Source organism: Apium graveolens, chromosome 11 (assembly GCF_009905375.1).
Source record: "Apium graveolens cultivar Ventura chromosome 11, ASM990537v1, whole genome shotgun sequence".
Classification (NCBI taxonomy): domain Eukaryota; kingdom Viridiplantae; phylum Streptophyta; class Magnoliopsida; order Apiales; family Apiaceae; genus Apium; species Apium graveolens.
This window is the reverse complement of record NC_133657.1, coordinates 15026619-15044284: the sequence shown is the minus strand read 5'-3', so window position 1 is coordinate 15044284 and position 17666 is coordinate 15026619. Positions and strand designations below refer to the sequence as shown.

At 33.1% G+C, this 17666-nt stretch overlaps 1 protein-coding gene across 1 annotated transcript; it reads left to right on the top strand.

Annotated features, from left to right (window-relative positions):
• The first annotated feature begins 4012 nt into the window (after nt 1–4012).
• LOC141695375 (uncharacterized) lies at nt 4013–10930 on the top strand. Its single transcript, XM_074499622.1, has 10 exons — nt 4013–4634; nt 4820–5248; nt 5329–5416; nt 5549–6472; nt 6550–6649; nt 6725–6884; nt 6969–7186; nt 8413–8582; nt 8755–8881; nt 10925–10930. The coding sequence occupies exons 1-10, from the start codon at nt 4013–4015 to the stop codon at nt 10928–10930; spliced, it is 2844 nt and encodes a 947-aa protein (XP_074355723.1).
• The last annotated feature ends 6736 nt before the right edge of the window (nt 10931–17666 follow it).

Genomic DNA, 17666 nt, shown 5'->3' with positions numbered 1-17666 from the left:
CATTAATACCAAGTAAATCAAAATAAGGGTTGTATCTATCGGTGATAAAAGCATGAGCATGTACAAGTCCCTCACTAATCTCTCATAGATTTCTTATATAATCATGTAAAATTCTGATTTTCCTCTTAATTAACTCATAATTAAAAATCTTTAAATAAATACTATTAATTATAATAGGTCATTTCCATTATAACTAAGAATTCAAATTTCAAAAAGAAAAAGGAAATTTATTAATATTTATTTGGTCAAACTAGTAAAATATATTATCAAACTATTATTTACCAATAAGACTCGTAATAATAATGAAACAAATAAATGTATTAAAAAAATACAACAAAAAAATAGGTATGTTACGTTACTAAGAATCAAAAGTATCTACCCACATTCGGAAACGGAGTAAGCAAATAGAGTTGATCTTTACTGAAATTTCAATTGCCCTGGATTATATTTATGATTTCAATTATTTAGTTACACAAAATCGAAATAATATCATTGTAGAGTATTAAATTCAAAAATTGGATGAAAATATATAATAAATTATAATATTATAATTATAGAGATAACCTGAGCGAGACAAAAAAACGGAAATAAAATAAATAAATTTTGTATTGTTATATATATTAAAGAGAATAAACCAAAAATTGGATGATAAACAAAAATTGATACTTTGTGCCCGTTTGTAAAATTTTAAAATAAATAACTTATAACTTAAAATGAATAAGGAACTTATAAGTGATAAATAGATTAACCGTTATAATTTATATAAGTGTTTGGATAATTTTACTTATAAGTTAGAAACTTTTTACTTAAATGAACTAAAATGATAATTTTTAATATAATTATCTTAATTCGTGAAATTTAAATTAGATTAATATTTAAAAAACATATTTTTAAAACTAAAGTTAATTAAAAATTAAAATAAGTTGAGAAAAAGTACGTCGTTACTAACATTTAACTTACCAGCTTATAAACTGTAAATTCGACTTATAAATTGGGTCGACAAACACTACTCGATAAATTATTATGGGCTTATAAATTATAAGCCTAATTATAAGCACTTGACAAACAAGCCCTTTTAGTAATACCAAGATAATTTTGTACTTTATGGGTGTTTCACTTCTTAATAAATAATATAGATTATCTAGGATTTGAATTTGCAATAAGTTCTAAATTAGATTACTTATTGTTCTAGATGGGTGAAACAAAAACTTGATGAAATCAAAAAGTAGTGAAAATAAAGTATAGCCGAAAAAAGGTTTGCATATTGAAAAAATTATTTTATTATTATTTAAATTTTGTTCATTTTTAAGATTTTGTATTTGGAAAACCGGTGCAACTGTTTCATTACACTTGTCATGATCATCCTATTAAAGCTATTTGGTTTAGATTTAATTTGTGATAATGCTTGAGTTCTTAATTGCAGCTAATATTAAATAAAGTCAATTAAAGTAATTAAGGTAGAATTCTAATCAATAAAAATAATACAATTATAAGACATATAAGAATTAAAAAACGTGTAAAAGAAATATGTATAGAATTATAAGTTATATAAGAATCAAAAGAGAATATATAATTATATATTATATTGGAATCAAAAAAGAAGAAAAAATACATTTAGAGTTATAATGGGATTCAAAAAGGGTAAAAATAAAAGGTAGTGAAACCAAAAAATAGTGAAACCACAGTACTGCCAAAAGGAAGTTTGACTTATTAATAAAAGTTATTAATGTGCAACTTCGTGTAATATGTTTTGGTGTTTTCTCAATGTAATTGAAAATTTGTACGTGTGACAATGTATGTAAAAATATACTAGGATGCTTAGACTCGTAGGGAAGGATCGGACACGTATACGTAGGAGTGAGTATTTCCCGGTTCAGAACCGAAAACCGAATTGAATAGATCAAAAATTGCGGTTCTGGTTCGGTTCTTAACTAATTCGGGTCCGGTTCGGTTCTTATTTTTCTAGAAATTTTGGTTCTCGGTTCGGTTCGGTTCTTAAAATATTAGAACCATAAGAACCGAACCGAACTGTATATAAATGAATAAATACAAATATATATATATGTATATCTATATAAATATATGTATATTTATATTATGTATTATGTTTTTATATTTATAATATTTTAATAAATTTTAAGAAAAATATAATTTTTATTGGATTACTCATTTCTTTAAATATATATGGAGTTTCGAATATCTTTATAAATATTTTTCTTCTTAAATATTAGAAATTAATAGAATTTAAAATGAGTCACCACTAATAACAATATTTTTTTACTAAGTTACCATTAATAAATAATCAAACTAGTCAAAATTTAAAAAGTTAGAATATAAAATAATATGCAAAATAAATAAATATGAAATAAAATATAACTTCGGTTCCTTCGGTTCAGAATCGAACCGAACCGAAATTTATGTTCCGGTTCTGGTTCGGTTCTTACATATAAACAGTTCCGGTTCGATTTTTAAAATATTGCTATTTCGGTTATCGGTTCTTTCGGTTCCGGTTCGGTTCGTCTGGTTCTAACCTGTTGCTCACCCCTACGTATACGAGTATCTATACTAGGATGCTCAGACTCTATCCGCCAAATAAAAAATGACTAGCAAGCAACATCAACTTAGAAGCTTGTCACTATTACTCAGCTTCATAATCTTCTTCACCATCCTCAGTAAATAACGTCTCTTCAACATCGACGTTCTCAATGAAAATACGAGCAAAAGTAATATATTTTACACTATTCTCAAGTTCAATTCCAACTCATTAATACTAGATTTTACACCATTCTTGTACTATATAAATTATTAGTTAGTAACTCGTGTGAAATACGGGCCCATTACAAGAAAATAAGGTTAAATACAATTGCACAAATACAACCGGGATCAAATACAAATATATCTGTTTGAATTTAATAGGGGTCGGCTAAATTCAACCGCGCGCAGTCATATTTAAAAACGGTTGTATTTAGGCGGTCGAATTAAGAAACAATTACAACCGCCTAAATACAACCGCTATCAATTACAACCGGAAACGGTTGTATTTAGCCGCGCGGCTAAATTCAACCTCTTGCGGTTGAATTTAGCCTCTCCTAAATTCAACCGAACAATTACAACCGGAACCTTTTACAACGACAAACGGTTGAATTTAGCCGCGCTAGAAAAATTGGAGGGAAACTATGCCGCCAATGAAATTTTCCCGCCAAAATAATTAGAGGGAAAATTGGAGCCAAATATCAGCTCAAAATTTTAAAAATAATTTTCTAAAAAAATCAGAAAAATAAAATTAATATTTTCAATATTGTTAAAATATGTAAATAGAAAATAATATATTAATTCTAGATCTTGTAATTAGTTTTTAATATTTTTTACATTAGTTTAACAATTTTCGATTATTTTTTTAACACTTTAATGTTTTGTAATTAATTTTGCTAAATTCAACCGCAAGTGGTTGGTTGTCTATAGTAAATACAACCGCTTTCATTTGAACATTAAATACAACCGCTTTCGGTTAGATTTCTAAATACAACTGCTTTCGGTTAAATTTAGCCGCCTGTTTATCACAACTTAATTCGGTTGAATTTAGGATATCCATTTTAGCAACCCTACTGCCTCTTTCTTTCCAGCAGCCGCAATTCTTCATCCTCTCCCTTCTTTCACCCCATTTTGCATTCATGTAATCATCCATTATCATCAAGTAAGTAAAATTATCGATTACTTTTTGTTGTATTTTATGAATTTTATAAGTCATTGTTTTTTTCATAATTGCATACCTTTAATATATGTAGAAATGATTTGATTAATTTGAATTTGTTCATAAATATCAAATAATTGTTGTTTACTAACTTTATTGATATGATGATGATACATAGTGTAATATTTTGATATTATTTTGTTTGACAAACAATATATTGATATTGTTAGTGGTAAATAATTACGTATATGTCCGTATTTGTAGATGGCATTCGATCGTAGTTAGATTGGTCGTAATCGATTTAATGAGGCAAAATATATAATGGAAGAATATAAAGCCGGAGTGGATCGTTTCATTAAATTTGCTATAGAACATGGTGAAGAAGAAGATAATGGTTTTATAAGATGTTCATGCCAAGATTGTCGAAATAAGTATTTTAAGTTGCCTAATATCGTGAAAATTGATTTGTATCGACATGGTATCATGCAATGGTATACTATATGGGATTGTCACGGGGAGAAAGATATATCACAAGTCGAGGTTGGAACGAGTTCTAGATACAGAGACGACGACATGTATGATGCACATGATGATAACGATGATAATGATTTTGAGGATTGCGAGAATTCTGAAGAAGAACCAAACGAAACAGCAAAATCATTTTACAGGATGGTGAATATTGCTTCTGAACTAATTTATCCAAACAATGTCAATTTTACAACATTGGAGTTCTCAATGAAGTTACTTGAGTGGAAAAATAAGCATAATTGTAATAATAATGGCTTTGATGATTTGCTTCATCTTATTGGATTAGTATTGCCGGATGATCATAAATTGCCCCAAAAGTACTACACCATGCGAAAGATGATTAAAAGATTGCATATGCAATATGAGAAGATTGATGCTTACGAGAATGATTGCATGTTATTTTACAAGGAACATGGTAACAAGACAAAGTGTGATATATGCAATGGAGACAGATACCAGAAGCAGAAAGATCCTAAAAACAGAAGATTCCACGAAAAATCTTGCGTTACTTTCCTATTACCATGAGATTGCAGCGTCTATTCATGGTCGAGACTACTACAAAATGTATGAGATAGCACCATGATAGAATTATAATTGAAGGTGAATTAAGTCACCCATCGGATGAAGATGAATGGAAACAATTTCATCGGAGATTTCAAAGATTTTCAAAAGAGATTCGAAATGTAAGACTCGGGCTCTCTACAGATGGATTTGACCCTTTTCGCGACAAGCACGCGAAGGAGTATACGGTATGGCCCGTGGTAGTTGTTGTGTACAACCTTCCTCCCTCTATGTGTACAAAGGCTCCATATATGTTCATGCCTCTTCTTATTCCTGGGCCGACAGATCCAACCAAAGACTTGCATGTTTATCTTAGGCCATTGATTGATGAATTGAAAGTGTTGTGGAATACCGGAGTTGAAACATATGACATGTTCTCACGTACAAACTTTATCATGAAGGCGGCACTTTTGTGGACTATTAGTGACTTTCATGGACTTGCCATGCTTAGCGGATGGTCCACCAAAGGTAAGTTATCGTGTCCAGTGTTTAAGGTAAACAACTCAAATATAAAACAAGTTTTTATGGCATTGCTCGATATTTTTTAGAGGCAGATGATCCTCTAAGAAGGAGTACTAAATTTGGAAGTATAGAGAGGCGATCAGTTTGTGCTCGACATTCAGGGGGCGTGCAAAGGTGATGTGTGAGCAAATACAGTTTCCTCCTCCGGGAAAGTCACATAAGAAAAAACCAAGAGATTATGGGGTGAAACATAATTGGACTCATTTTTTCTCCATTTTTTGAGCTTCCATATTGGGAGACACTCAGCCTTCGTCATAATATTGACATTATGCACACAGAAAAGAATGTCTTTGATAATATTTTTTACACAATTCTTGGTGATGCAAAGAAGACCAAAGATAACACAAAGTCAAGAAAAGATTGTCAAGAATTAGGTGTACACCGTGAGTTGTGGATTCGAGGTGATGGCACCGAACCACATGCATCATATACACTTTCAAAGGAAAAAGTTCATAAGTTATTCAAGTGGATTGCCTCATTAAAACTTCTAGATGGTTATGCCTCAAATATATCTAGGTGTGTCAATTGGGAAAAAAATTGCATTTGTTGTATGAAATCACATGATGGTCATGTTTTCATGCAAAAATTGTTGCCTATCATTTGTCGTGACCTTCTTCTGAAGCATGTAGCTGATCTTATCATTGAATTGTGTAACTTCTTTCAAGATATATGCTCTTCAACTCTCAAATACTCAGATTTAGAAAAAATGGAGAAAGATATAGTGAGGATAATGTCCAAACTTGAAACGGTCTTAACTCCTGGTTTATTTGATCCAATGGAACATTTGCCACTACATTTAGCAACAGAGTATAAGTTGGGTGGGCCAGCTAATGGGCATTGGATGTATTTTATTGAAAGATACTTGCACAATTTGAAATTGAAAGTAGGAAACAAAGCTCGAGCGGAAGGTTCAATGGCACAATGCTATATTGAGGAGGAATGTGTACACTTTTGCACATTGTACTTTGATTCCAGAAATGGAATAATGCATAATAAATTGAGGCGAAACGAGGCACCTCGAACGTTTTATGATGAGGATTTGTTAGAAGTGTACACATATCCAACACATCCTAGTCTTCGGACTAACGATCGAATGTTGAGTGGTGATGAATATGAACTAGTGGCATACTATGTTCTTATTAATTCCCCGGATGTTGCAAAGTACTTGCGGTATGTTATTTATTTGTATTACTTTTGCATTTATCCGGATTACAATATAGTTTTTGATTTTTAACTTGAATATGCAGTGGATTCCAAAATTTGGTACAACAACAATACCTGTATTTCAATGATGCGGAAAAGGAACAATTTCAAAAAGAACAATTTAGGGATTGGTTCGAAAGAAGGGTATGCATTATATTTACACATGCACACATATTTACAAACGTCGTATAAATTATGTTTCTCATATATTATTTGTAGGTACAAGATGATGAGAAGCTCAAGATAAAATTCATAGACCTAATAAGAGGTCTGTTGAATAAAGTGGAGTCTTATAAAGCATGCAAGTGCAATGGTTACAAATTTAATTGTGTAAATGCTAATGAGCTCACTTCACCAAATTCCGGTGTAATTGTCATAGGCGAGAAATTTATTTTTTCTTAATATCCAAGTTCAAATTTCTTATTACTATTTGTTTCCAAATTTAATACATTTATAATTGTAGGGACTTCTTATGAAGAAAGTTATGGAAACTATTATGGGAGAATAGATGAAATTTTAAAACTCTTCTATCATAATGGACAAAAAGTGATCGTCTTCAAATGTCATTGGTTTGATCACACAAAACATGTCAAAGTCGATAAACATGGAATGACAACCGTGGATGTGAAATCAAAACTAAATATCGAAGACGTGTTTGTGTTGGCTAGTCAGGCCCATCAAGTATACTATGCACCAAATATTTTGAATGCGAAATCATAATGGCACACGGTTCTAACAATAAAGAGACGATTAGTTGATGAAAGTGTGTCAACTCAAGAAAAAAATACATTCATTGATGATGCTCTGCAAAACGAAGTTTCAAATGCTTCATCATCACACGTCGAAAGAGTTATTATTCGTGATCCCTCAAATTTCTTCATTGACTTGAGAATGTTCGAAAATGATTATTCAGTGGATGATAATGAGGAAGAAGAAAAGAAAAAATGTGAGGAAGACGAAGACAACAATGAGAATGAAGATGAAGATGAAGAATTAAGTGATGATGATGATTTAGTGTAATTTAACAATTTTTATGTGTACTAAAAAGTTTGTCTATTAATATAGCTTCTTTAATTTGAGTTAAGTTAAATATTTCTTATTATTTATGTAAAATGGAATGATATTTTATTTTGTTAAACTAAAACAGGGGATTTATGTAGAAGGGCAGGGGAAGTGAGAGATTATGGTCATTTAAATTCAATCGCATTAAGTCAAAAATAGTCTCGGGTAAATTCGACCGTATTTTATCATAAATTGTCACGACTAAATTCGACCGTGAGCTGTCATTTATATGTTTGATATACCCCTTTTCTGCACTTTTCATCGCCGCCTCATCAAACATAAATTAGGGTTTCTTATTCTCTCTTCATCGGATAAACACGGCTAAAATCAGACAGAATAATTCATGGCTGAAGAAGGATCCATGGTTGAAGAGGGCTCAAAACTCTTCATTAGACAGATAATACGTTCACAGGTATCTCTCTCTCTCTCTCTCTGCTTCCCGCTCTCTATATTTATATATATAAACCCTAATTTAATTTAGGGTTATATTTGGGGTTTTCTATAATTTATTGTTATATTTGGGGTTTTCTTTAATTTGGGGTTTTCTTTAATTTCGGGTTTCTTATTCTATAATTTATTTTTAATTTTTTTTTGCTACATTACAGATGTGATTAGAAAATGTTGTATACTTTGTGATATTAGCTGTTTTTAGTTTCTGTGAGTAAATTTGTAATCTATAAAAACACAATATATTGTTTACGTGTGATGTTTTGACTTGGTAATATGACTTTCGCCCTGTTAGTTTTATGTTATTGGGATTTTCCAAGATAACTCCCAGTTTTTAGTTTATGGATATAGAACGGTAGGTCAATTATAATGATTTGAATTCCCGTATTGTTTAACAGGTGGTCTGGGCTGGTCCTAATGCGCGGAAGGGGAAAAACAGGATAAAGAAAACAATGATAATGAAGAAAGTTATGTGGAAGGGACTTACGAGGAGGGTGAAAGCAGTCGTAAGATTATTTTTTAGAGGAAAAGACGAAACTGTTCTGAAGGGGACTATCCGAGGAAACCGGCAAGAAATGCAAGGCCAACAATTCGTTTTTTCATAACGAGAAAGGGTAAGAGATTTTACGAATATATAGTTGTGAGTTATAAAATTGAGAGACATAAAGCATATTACCTAGCTCCTGCTACTCATGACAAATATTAGTCTTAATCTAATATGTTTTAATTATTTGTTACAGCCTCTTGGAAAATACACCCAAGAAAACTCTTGGGCACATTTTTCGGATGAAATTTGATGATCAAACTATCTGGACAAGGGGAGCTTCACGTGAAGCTTTTTATAGCTCGTGTATCAAGAATTTTAAAGTAAGTAACACCTATATTTTTTTTACGTGAAGCTTCACGTGAAGCCTTTACTGCCATTTATACATTCTGATGAAAACATTTTAAAGTAAGAGTCATCTATTGTTCAGATGATACCTTGTTCTTTTCATAACAAATTTATATCTTCACCAGCCTCTTAGTGTACTAAATTGTAGTTGGAGAAGCTTGTAGTTGTAGTCTTATAGACAGTTAGATGGAGGCAAATCATTTGATTTTGGGTTAAAAAGTCGACATGGCTAGTTCAGTTATGGGAGAAACATTTTCTTTTTTTGTTCTTTTATTTCTGGATAACCAAGTACCTTTACAATTAGTAGCTAACAAAATGAGACATAGGTTTTAAAGAATTGTTGGAGCTGTACAATAGCATTACAACTCTTGTTTGATTCTAAAGAATGATTTTATTGTTGTTTTGGACATCTTGGTAATGATTTTATCATTGTTCTGGTTATTTTGAAAGTTAATATTCCGCCTGTTAGTTTTTATTTGTCTTTAGTGTTTTGTAGCCACTTTGTAAGTTTATATTAACAAATACTTGTGTAATCAAGTGAAATGTATTGCTATTTTTTTATATGTCGTAATATTTAATATTTTTTATTTAGAGAAAATATCAAAAATAATACCTTCAAAACTTTTCTGAGAAGACAAATATTTTTCAAAAGTATTTGCAAAAATATGGTTTGCGTTCAAAATGGAACTTTCTTTTATTCTATTATTAACCAGAATTAACCAGAGTTAACTTCTTCTTTTTTACAAAACATAGGCTTCACGTTTTTTAATATATTAACCAGAGTAAAGTTCTGTTTTTTAATATATGCAGTTTAAAGTATCTAGTTCACTAGTCGGCTAGTTCACAAGAGAGGGCTAGGCCTTCGGTGATTGATATAATAATTCAGATATCGTTTGTGTTTGAACTTGAAGCATGTTTTTGTTCAATAAGTTGCAAGACAACGTATGAAACTTTACGGTTCTATCAAATTATCAGACTCCTGGCTATTCTGTAGTTCTATTTTACCTTGGTGTTTTCTGGACAAGTATCCTGATGTGGTACAAGTTAAACTTGGGATGTTTTTGTTTCTGAAATTTTGGCTATTCTGTAGTTCTATTCTGTAGTTCTATATTGCTGAAATTTTGAATATTTTAGGAACTTCTGCTGATTTAGTTTCATATGTAACATATTCTGTGTGTGCTAATATATCAACTAAGATAAAGGAATATAATTTAATTTTCTTTTAATATACATATGTTTGTGGGCATGCGAATTTGTGCGGGCATGTATATCTATTTTAATATGTTATATGCTGCTTTTGAGTTCCATATTTACTAATCTATAGACTATGTTAGCATTCTGAGTATGACTTTCACAATTTTTTTTTAATCATGCATCTTTAGTTATGTTCATATTAGGGCTTTTCATGTCTTTACATCTGTTTTTGTTTATGTGAAATTGCTAAATTATATTTGATTTCACATTAATATCAGTATACAATACTCAATTATATATATGATTAATGATATATTAATTGTGGTTAGTATATAGAAAGGAGAGAGATTTTGAGATCTCATTGTCATACGTAATTCTTCGGGAGCTATGCGTCTCCTACTGTCTGTCCTGCTGCTATTCACTGTCATAACTAAAGTCAATATGTAGTGCTAATATGCAGAATTTTATATCTCCTTTTTCCAAGTAACTTGTGATTAAAAATGGAATTATAGTGATACCCAAAGAGAATTTGATTTTGAGATGTACCTCGACCTATTCCATTAGTGTTAGGGGAATCAGCAGGGGCCAATACTATCACATATTGAATTTAGCGAACAAATCTGGAAAAAGAGAAAAAAGATGTATAAGGTCAGATTAGTACATAAAGATGTCACCTCTTAGGATAAGAAGTTGAATTATATAAAATTTAGCCAAGGTGTGTTAACCCTGTAAGAAAAATCAGTATAGTAGTATGTACCTAGCCAAAAGAAAATGATTTGAATGGGTTTCATTTTTATTTTTAATTTTTTTTTGCTACATTACAGATGTGATTAGAAAATGTTGTATACTTTGTGATATTAGCCGTTTTTAGTTTCTGTGAGTAAATTTGTAATCTATAAAAACACAATAAATTGTTTACGTGTGATATTTTGACTTGGTAATATGACTTTTGCCCTGTCAGTTTTATGTTATTGGGATTATCCAAGATTACTCCAGTTTTCAGTTCATGGATATAGAATGGTAGGTTGATAAGTTCTGTTTTTTAATTAATACTATGCAATTTTATTTGGTAGGAGTATTATGTTTATCCCTTTCCTTATGATGAAGAAGACGGGGACGAAGTTGTGAGAGCGTATTTGCATAGAAATTGGAAGTCTTATATCAGTGCAGAGCGGAGCCGACTCGTGGATAAAGTGAAGCATCTCTTGGAAGCTGGATATACTGAGAACGATTTTACATTAGGGACGAAGGATTGAAGCCCTACTACTACTCGCAGCGCACATGGAATTCTATTTGTGATTATTGGGAGGATGATTTGTTTAAAAAACAGTCCGAAAATGGAAAGAATGCCCGAAGTAAGGTTGAATTTGTATCTCGCAGCGGGGCCAAACCATTTCAGCAGAGACGTCAAGTAGTATTCTCTCTTGCAAATAGATTAATTAATCTACATTTTAATTTTTAATTGCTTCAGTAACTGTTTCGTGAAATTTTTTCATATTATAGGAAATTAATGAAAAAAGAGAGGCTGAAGGAGAGTTGTCTATCTCTGAAGAAGAATTCTTGGGTATAACGTATGATCCCACTCAACCAGCTGTGCAAGATCTGGAGGTTTGTAATTTATTTGTAATTTCTGAATTTACTTTCTTTTAACTGCTTATTTCTTACCAATTTTAAATTATTATGTTCTTTATTTGTGATATAAGAAGGATTTCTTTTTTTCAAACCCTACAGAAAAAACTGAAAAATGCGAGAATTGAGTTGGCACCTGAGTTTGAGCTTATTGAAGAACCAGCATCCCCCCGTGCCCGAAGGGAATTCCATGAAAAGAGGGAGGTTATCGTGATGGCTAATGCAAGATCCCCAAGGAAAGGGAGGATAAACTTTCGTCCCCAAGAAACTTTGGATGAGCTTTTGGGCCCACAAGATGCGCTGCAAGTTATAAAGAAACAAAAAATGAGCAGATCTCAATCTGTAGTTGATGTTCTGGTTCCTGTTCCTGATGAAATATACAAGATGATGTCGGAGATCCTAGACGGAGTGTGGCAAATAGTTCTTTCTCTACCGACGCGTGAAGTGAAGCAGTCCGTTCTTGACGAGGAGGTGCGTAAATTAGCCCATTATGTTCTTCCAGACCCGAGTCAACAGTCACTGCACAATCATTACGTACGAGCAATAAGTGGTTTGCTTGGTCCAATCTTGAAGAAGAATGACAAGATAATTGTAGAGGTAATATTTTTTCTTTTCTTAAATCATTAAGCTGATAATTATCATTTTGACGGTTATCATCGGACAAAAATGTTAGGTCACACACACACACTGTAGAGGGGGTGAATACAGTGTATAGTACAACCAAATCGAACTTTAATAACTCAAGTAACAGAAAATAAACTTTATTGAAACAATAAACTCTGTTACAGTATGGAACTGTTACCTCTCAGTGATGAACAAATATCACGAGAGCTGCTAGGGTTACAATAAATAATCTTCTCGAATATGATAACACTTATAGTGTAAACCCTATGTCTGTGTTTATATACTACACAGTTACAAGATAATCGCTAATTGATATGGAATATAATTCTGCTTCCTAAAATATATCAATCAGATATCTTTTCTTCCAAGTATTCTATTCTTCATAGAATTCCTTCTTCATGCATATATCTACTTATGTTTGTCTTGATCTTCTTTCCTTTAATCAGCTGTTGTCCTTATCTGAACGTCCTTCAATACTTAAGTTCTAATATCCATCTTCTGATGATTATCTCCTGATAATATAAGTACTGATATCCTTAAGTCTTGACTTCCAGTAAGTACTGATTTATCCTGTTTAAGTAAGATCTGAAAACTAAACATAAATCATATTAGCCATGACATTATCAAATATATCTAACAATCTCCCCCAACTTGTAAATTAGCATAATATACAAGTTTAACAGATATTTGATGATGTCAAAAACATTAAGTACAAATGCATGAGAATTTTGACTAGATAACTACAACTTACAGTCTTTATAGCTTTACCATCCTTAAGATCTGATATCAGCTTCAGTCTGTATACACTTCAGAATTTATGCAGTTGTAGATCTTCGACTTGGCTTCAATTTCTGATCTCTCTGATGTCAGGAGTTGTTCTGAGATAGTTCTTCAACAAACATCTCTCAGCATATTTGAGTTCATCAATCATCCTCCTTTTAGCATCTTTAAGTTCTGCAGTATCTTCACCAATTTGAAAGATTGCAGCCCTGAGATCATTAATTCTAGCTTTTCTTATATCCTAATCCAGTCTGATCAAATATGCCTTATCAGACTCAAGATTGAATTCCACAGCCCTGTAACCCAGAAAGGTAGTTATAATCTTGACAGTGTTGGGCTTCATTTTAACTATATCACCCTTGTGATCTCTGTACTTTGGAAGATATGTGTTGTCAGACTTAACAGAATAAAGCCTTTTCTGTCTCTGAATCTGATTCTTCAAATAGTTTGCAGCACTTTCTGTTGTTCTGTCATTCACTTGAAGTAAGAATAATACATGCTCCAGTTCTTCAAAATACTTCAATGGAATGGCATTTTCCCTTATATGATAAACCCTACCATCTGTCATGAAGTACAACAAGATGTGTTCTTTCAAGTAGGTATGGTAAACCATTTGTACAGATTCCAGTTGATTCAATCTCTCAGGAGTTGCTCCAATACCTGGTTCACTTAAGAAAGTTGGATCATTGGTAGTGTTCTGTATTCTTCTTTCATCAGCACTTCCCAATCCAGTTTTATCTCTTGCTTCATTTCCAGTAACCACTCTTACTTCAAAACCACTTGCAGCAGTCTTCAAAGGTTGAGTATGTTTTGCTATAGTGAATCCTGGTAGGAGTGTCTTTGATTTATCTTCTGATATCAAGTTAACTTGAGCTATGTCAGAGGTTACTTGCTTCTTTGAAATATCAGAACTTACTATCTCTTGACTCTGAACAACTTGAGCCATGTCAGAAGTTGTCTTAAAAACTTTTCTTGAAGTTAGAGCAAGATCATCATCTTCATCAGTAATTTCTTCATTCACAGGAGGCACATAAACCTTGATAGGTTCACCAACTTTTTCTTTGCCCTTGGACCTTGGATCTATCTGCAGTTGTGATTTAGCCATGGTTGCTTCAGGATTTATCCTTTCTTTTATCACAATGCCTTTGAGTTTTGGAAGTGTCTTTTTACCAGAAGCTTCAGATTTAGATTTGACTTTTCCTGATTTAAGTCTGGCTTCTTCTTCCATTAAACTCTCCAAGTCCATTCCTGGATTTTCCTGAAGAAATAACTGTCTTGACATTTCTTCATCAAGATCTAAAAGTTCATCAGAACTTATCCTTTTACCAGTAGCAGAAGTAATTCTTTTTCCAGTATCAGAACTTGTGACTTGTGATTTCAGTTTTTCTTGATGAAAAACCTCTACCTTGACTATGACCTCTACCCATTCCAGAGTTTCCATGGTCATCTTTTTCATCATCCTTCCCCTTCAGTGTCTTATCAGTTTTGCATTTGGACTTAATTACTTTCTCCCCCTTTTTGGCATCAGCAGATAAGAGAAGAGAGACAAGCAATTCCACTGAGGCTTGGATTTCATTAAGTTGAGATTGCTGAGAAGCTTGATTTTTCAGAATATCATCAATCTGAGCTTGTTGTTTCTCTTGAGTCTTCTCAATATAAGCAACTTTGTCAAAGTTAGGTTGAAAGAATTTTTTCTTGTCAATCTTCTGAACTTGTTCTTGCTTCATTAATTCTTCCTGAATCTTATGTAACTCTGCATGAGTAGTTGAATGGAGACCTTGTAGATGTTTAGTACTCAACGCAGTGACTCTAAGCTGTGTTTTGAAATCATCAGTAATTAACATCTCATCAGCTTTTGTCAAGTGCTCAGCAAGATTCTTTGCAGATGGAACACAGGTAACTGAGTTCCATTCCTTAGTCCACTCCTGTCCTGCAGGAGTTTCACTCCAAGACACTGGTGCTTCTCTGATGACAAACTTCTTAACTAGTTCAGATTTAAGAATAGTTTGTTGAGGGACATATCCTGAAGGACCTGCTTCATCAGCATATGCATTTGGAGCAGCATCACCAGTATCTTCAGCATTTGCAGCATCAGAACTTTCAGAATCAGCATCTTCTGATAAAACAATAGTATGAGAAGCAATTGAGGCTTCAACATCATCCTCTAATTGCTGATCTGGTTCCAAGTTCTGATCAACAGCCATATCCTGATGCTTACCTATATTTTGATCATCAGCATATAGATGCAGAGAAGGTGTAGTAGATAGTTCTGGAGTTTGAGCAGCATCAGTAACAGGTGTTGTTGATGGATTAGTTGTTGTTGGAGCTTCTAAGTAAAGCACTTCAGGCACAACCAAGTTCTGGATATCAATTTCAGCACTTGTGCCTGGATCAACAGGAGATACAGTCTTGTGAACAGGAGACACAGATGGTGTGTTAGCCATTTCAGTAGCTGCTTCATTAGTTGGAGTTAATGGAGAAGCAGGGGCTTGAGCAGATTCATTTTCTTGTGAGATCAGAGATTCCTGATCTCCTTCCTTAGGTGCTGCTTCCTCATCATCTGAAACTGGCCTTTTTGCTCTCTGTTTCTTGTATCTCTTTGAAGATGGGGATTCCTTGGGAGGTTCAGCAGAAGTCATTCTTCTAAACCTTTTGAGAAGCTTAGATCCCCCAATTCCAGAATCCTTCTGAGAAGGAATTTTCTCAGCTTCTTTGACAACAGGGTCTGATGTAGAAACCTGTTCCTCACTATTAGACTCATCTCTCAAAACAATCATCCTTCTCTTCTGAGGTGTTTGAGGAACAGTCTTTGTCCTCTTAGGCTTGGAAGATGAAGGCTTCACAGTAGGTGCTGAGGATGAGGGTTGAGATGTCTGTGAAGTGGAGAGATATGATTTGAGATATGTTCTAAGGGATGGTTGAGGTATAGATGGATGAGTGGTATGTTCTGATGGTTGTTGTGGTGTTTGGGAGGTGGTGGTAGGTTGGACATCAGGATAAACAGATCTATAGGTTTGAGGATCGGCATTTACCAAGATCTGTTTTACAGACTGAGGAATCTGTAAAGGTCGAACCACCTTTTTCTTAACATCAACATTTACCAGGTCATTAAAGGCTCGTTTTGCAATTTTAAATGGTGGATATAAAGAACTGGCTAGTTGAGGGGCATTAGCACAGTAAAATGAATATATAAGCTGACAGAATCTAGCAAAGTAAACTACATTCCTATCCTCTGTCATCCTATTCCCAATAAAACCTATCACAGCATTTGCAAAATCAAAATGAGTTTGGTTAATGATAGCATACCCGATGTGCTGACTCATTATAGGGATGGCATCAAAGTTGGAACACTTATTCCCAAAAGCTTTAGTGATGCAGTCAAAGAAGAAGCTCCATTCCTTTCTGATATGAGCCCGTTTCAACTGCCCAAGCTTTGCCAAACTCTTTTCATATCCCAAACTGTCCATTAACTCTTGTAGAGCTGATTCCTCCGGGGTTGAAAAAATACAACCTTCTGGTAAATGTAGGGCCTTGCGAATTGTACCAGGAGTTACCACATGTGTAGAATCATCCACTTCGAAAACAATACTGGGAGTACCATTTGCACCACCATTATCAAAGTGCCCAGTCCGCCAAAATGTCAGAACTTGTTGGCTCAAAAAGACTGAAGGTTGGGTCAATGCATACCGAATTTCACTGTGTGCAAGAAGATCTTGCACAAAATGTAACTCAGACGGAGCTTCAGCATTATCAAGAATTGCAGCATAGTTATTTGGAACAAATTTGGCTCCATCAATGATCAAATCCTTAGGTTCCATGAGAATAATTGAGATTTAAGAGTGCCTGTTAGGTGTTTGATAAATTATCTGTATGAAAAACCAACGTCAGGAGATGAAAGAGAGTAGAAGCAAAGAAAGAGAGATAAAGTGTAAAAGTAAATAAAAGATTGTATAATCTTCTCTCTCTCTTACTTATACTTAAAAAAAATATAACCGTTGGACACCTGTCAGACATGCAGTAATAATGAATAGTTAATGGGCACGGGAAAACAGTAATCATTACTTACCCACTTACAGTTTTTCAAGGAAAAACCGTTCCACTTACCCAGTAATTCCATTAATCGAGGTAAATCAGTTTTAATTCAAAATTGAAACTGTTCCCACTTATTCAATTATGTTTCACTACAACACCAATATTCTGAGAAGAAATTCAAGTATGAGAATGACCAAAATTAAATCAAGTAAATAAGTACTGATATTGCAAGATCAGGACTTAATTTAAATCAAAATAGAAATGGTCATCAGAATATGAATATTTATCAGGATTTATCAATGCATTACAAAACATCTCAGAGACAAGAACTTGCAAAAAAAAATACAAATTTCATTAATATATTAAGAGAATACATTCATGAAATTTAAATTATATTAGAACTTTACAAGATTGTCCTAAGCTGCTAAACCTAACATCAACAGCCTTTGTCCTAGCTCAAGAAGCAGGGCAAGGCTGATGATGAAGAAAAACAGGAAGAAG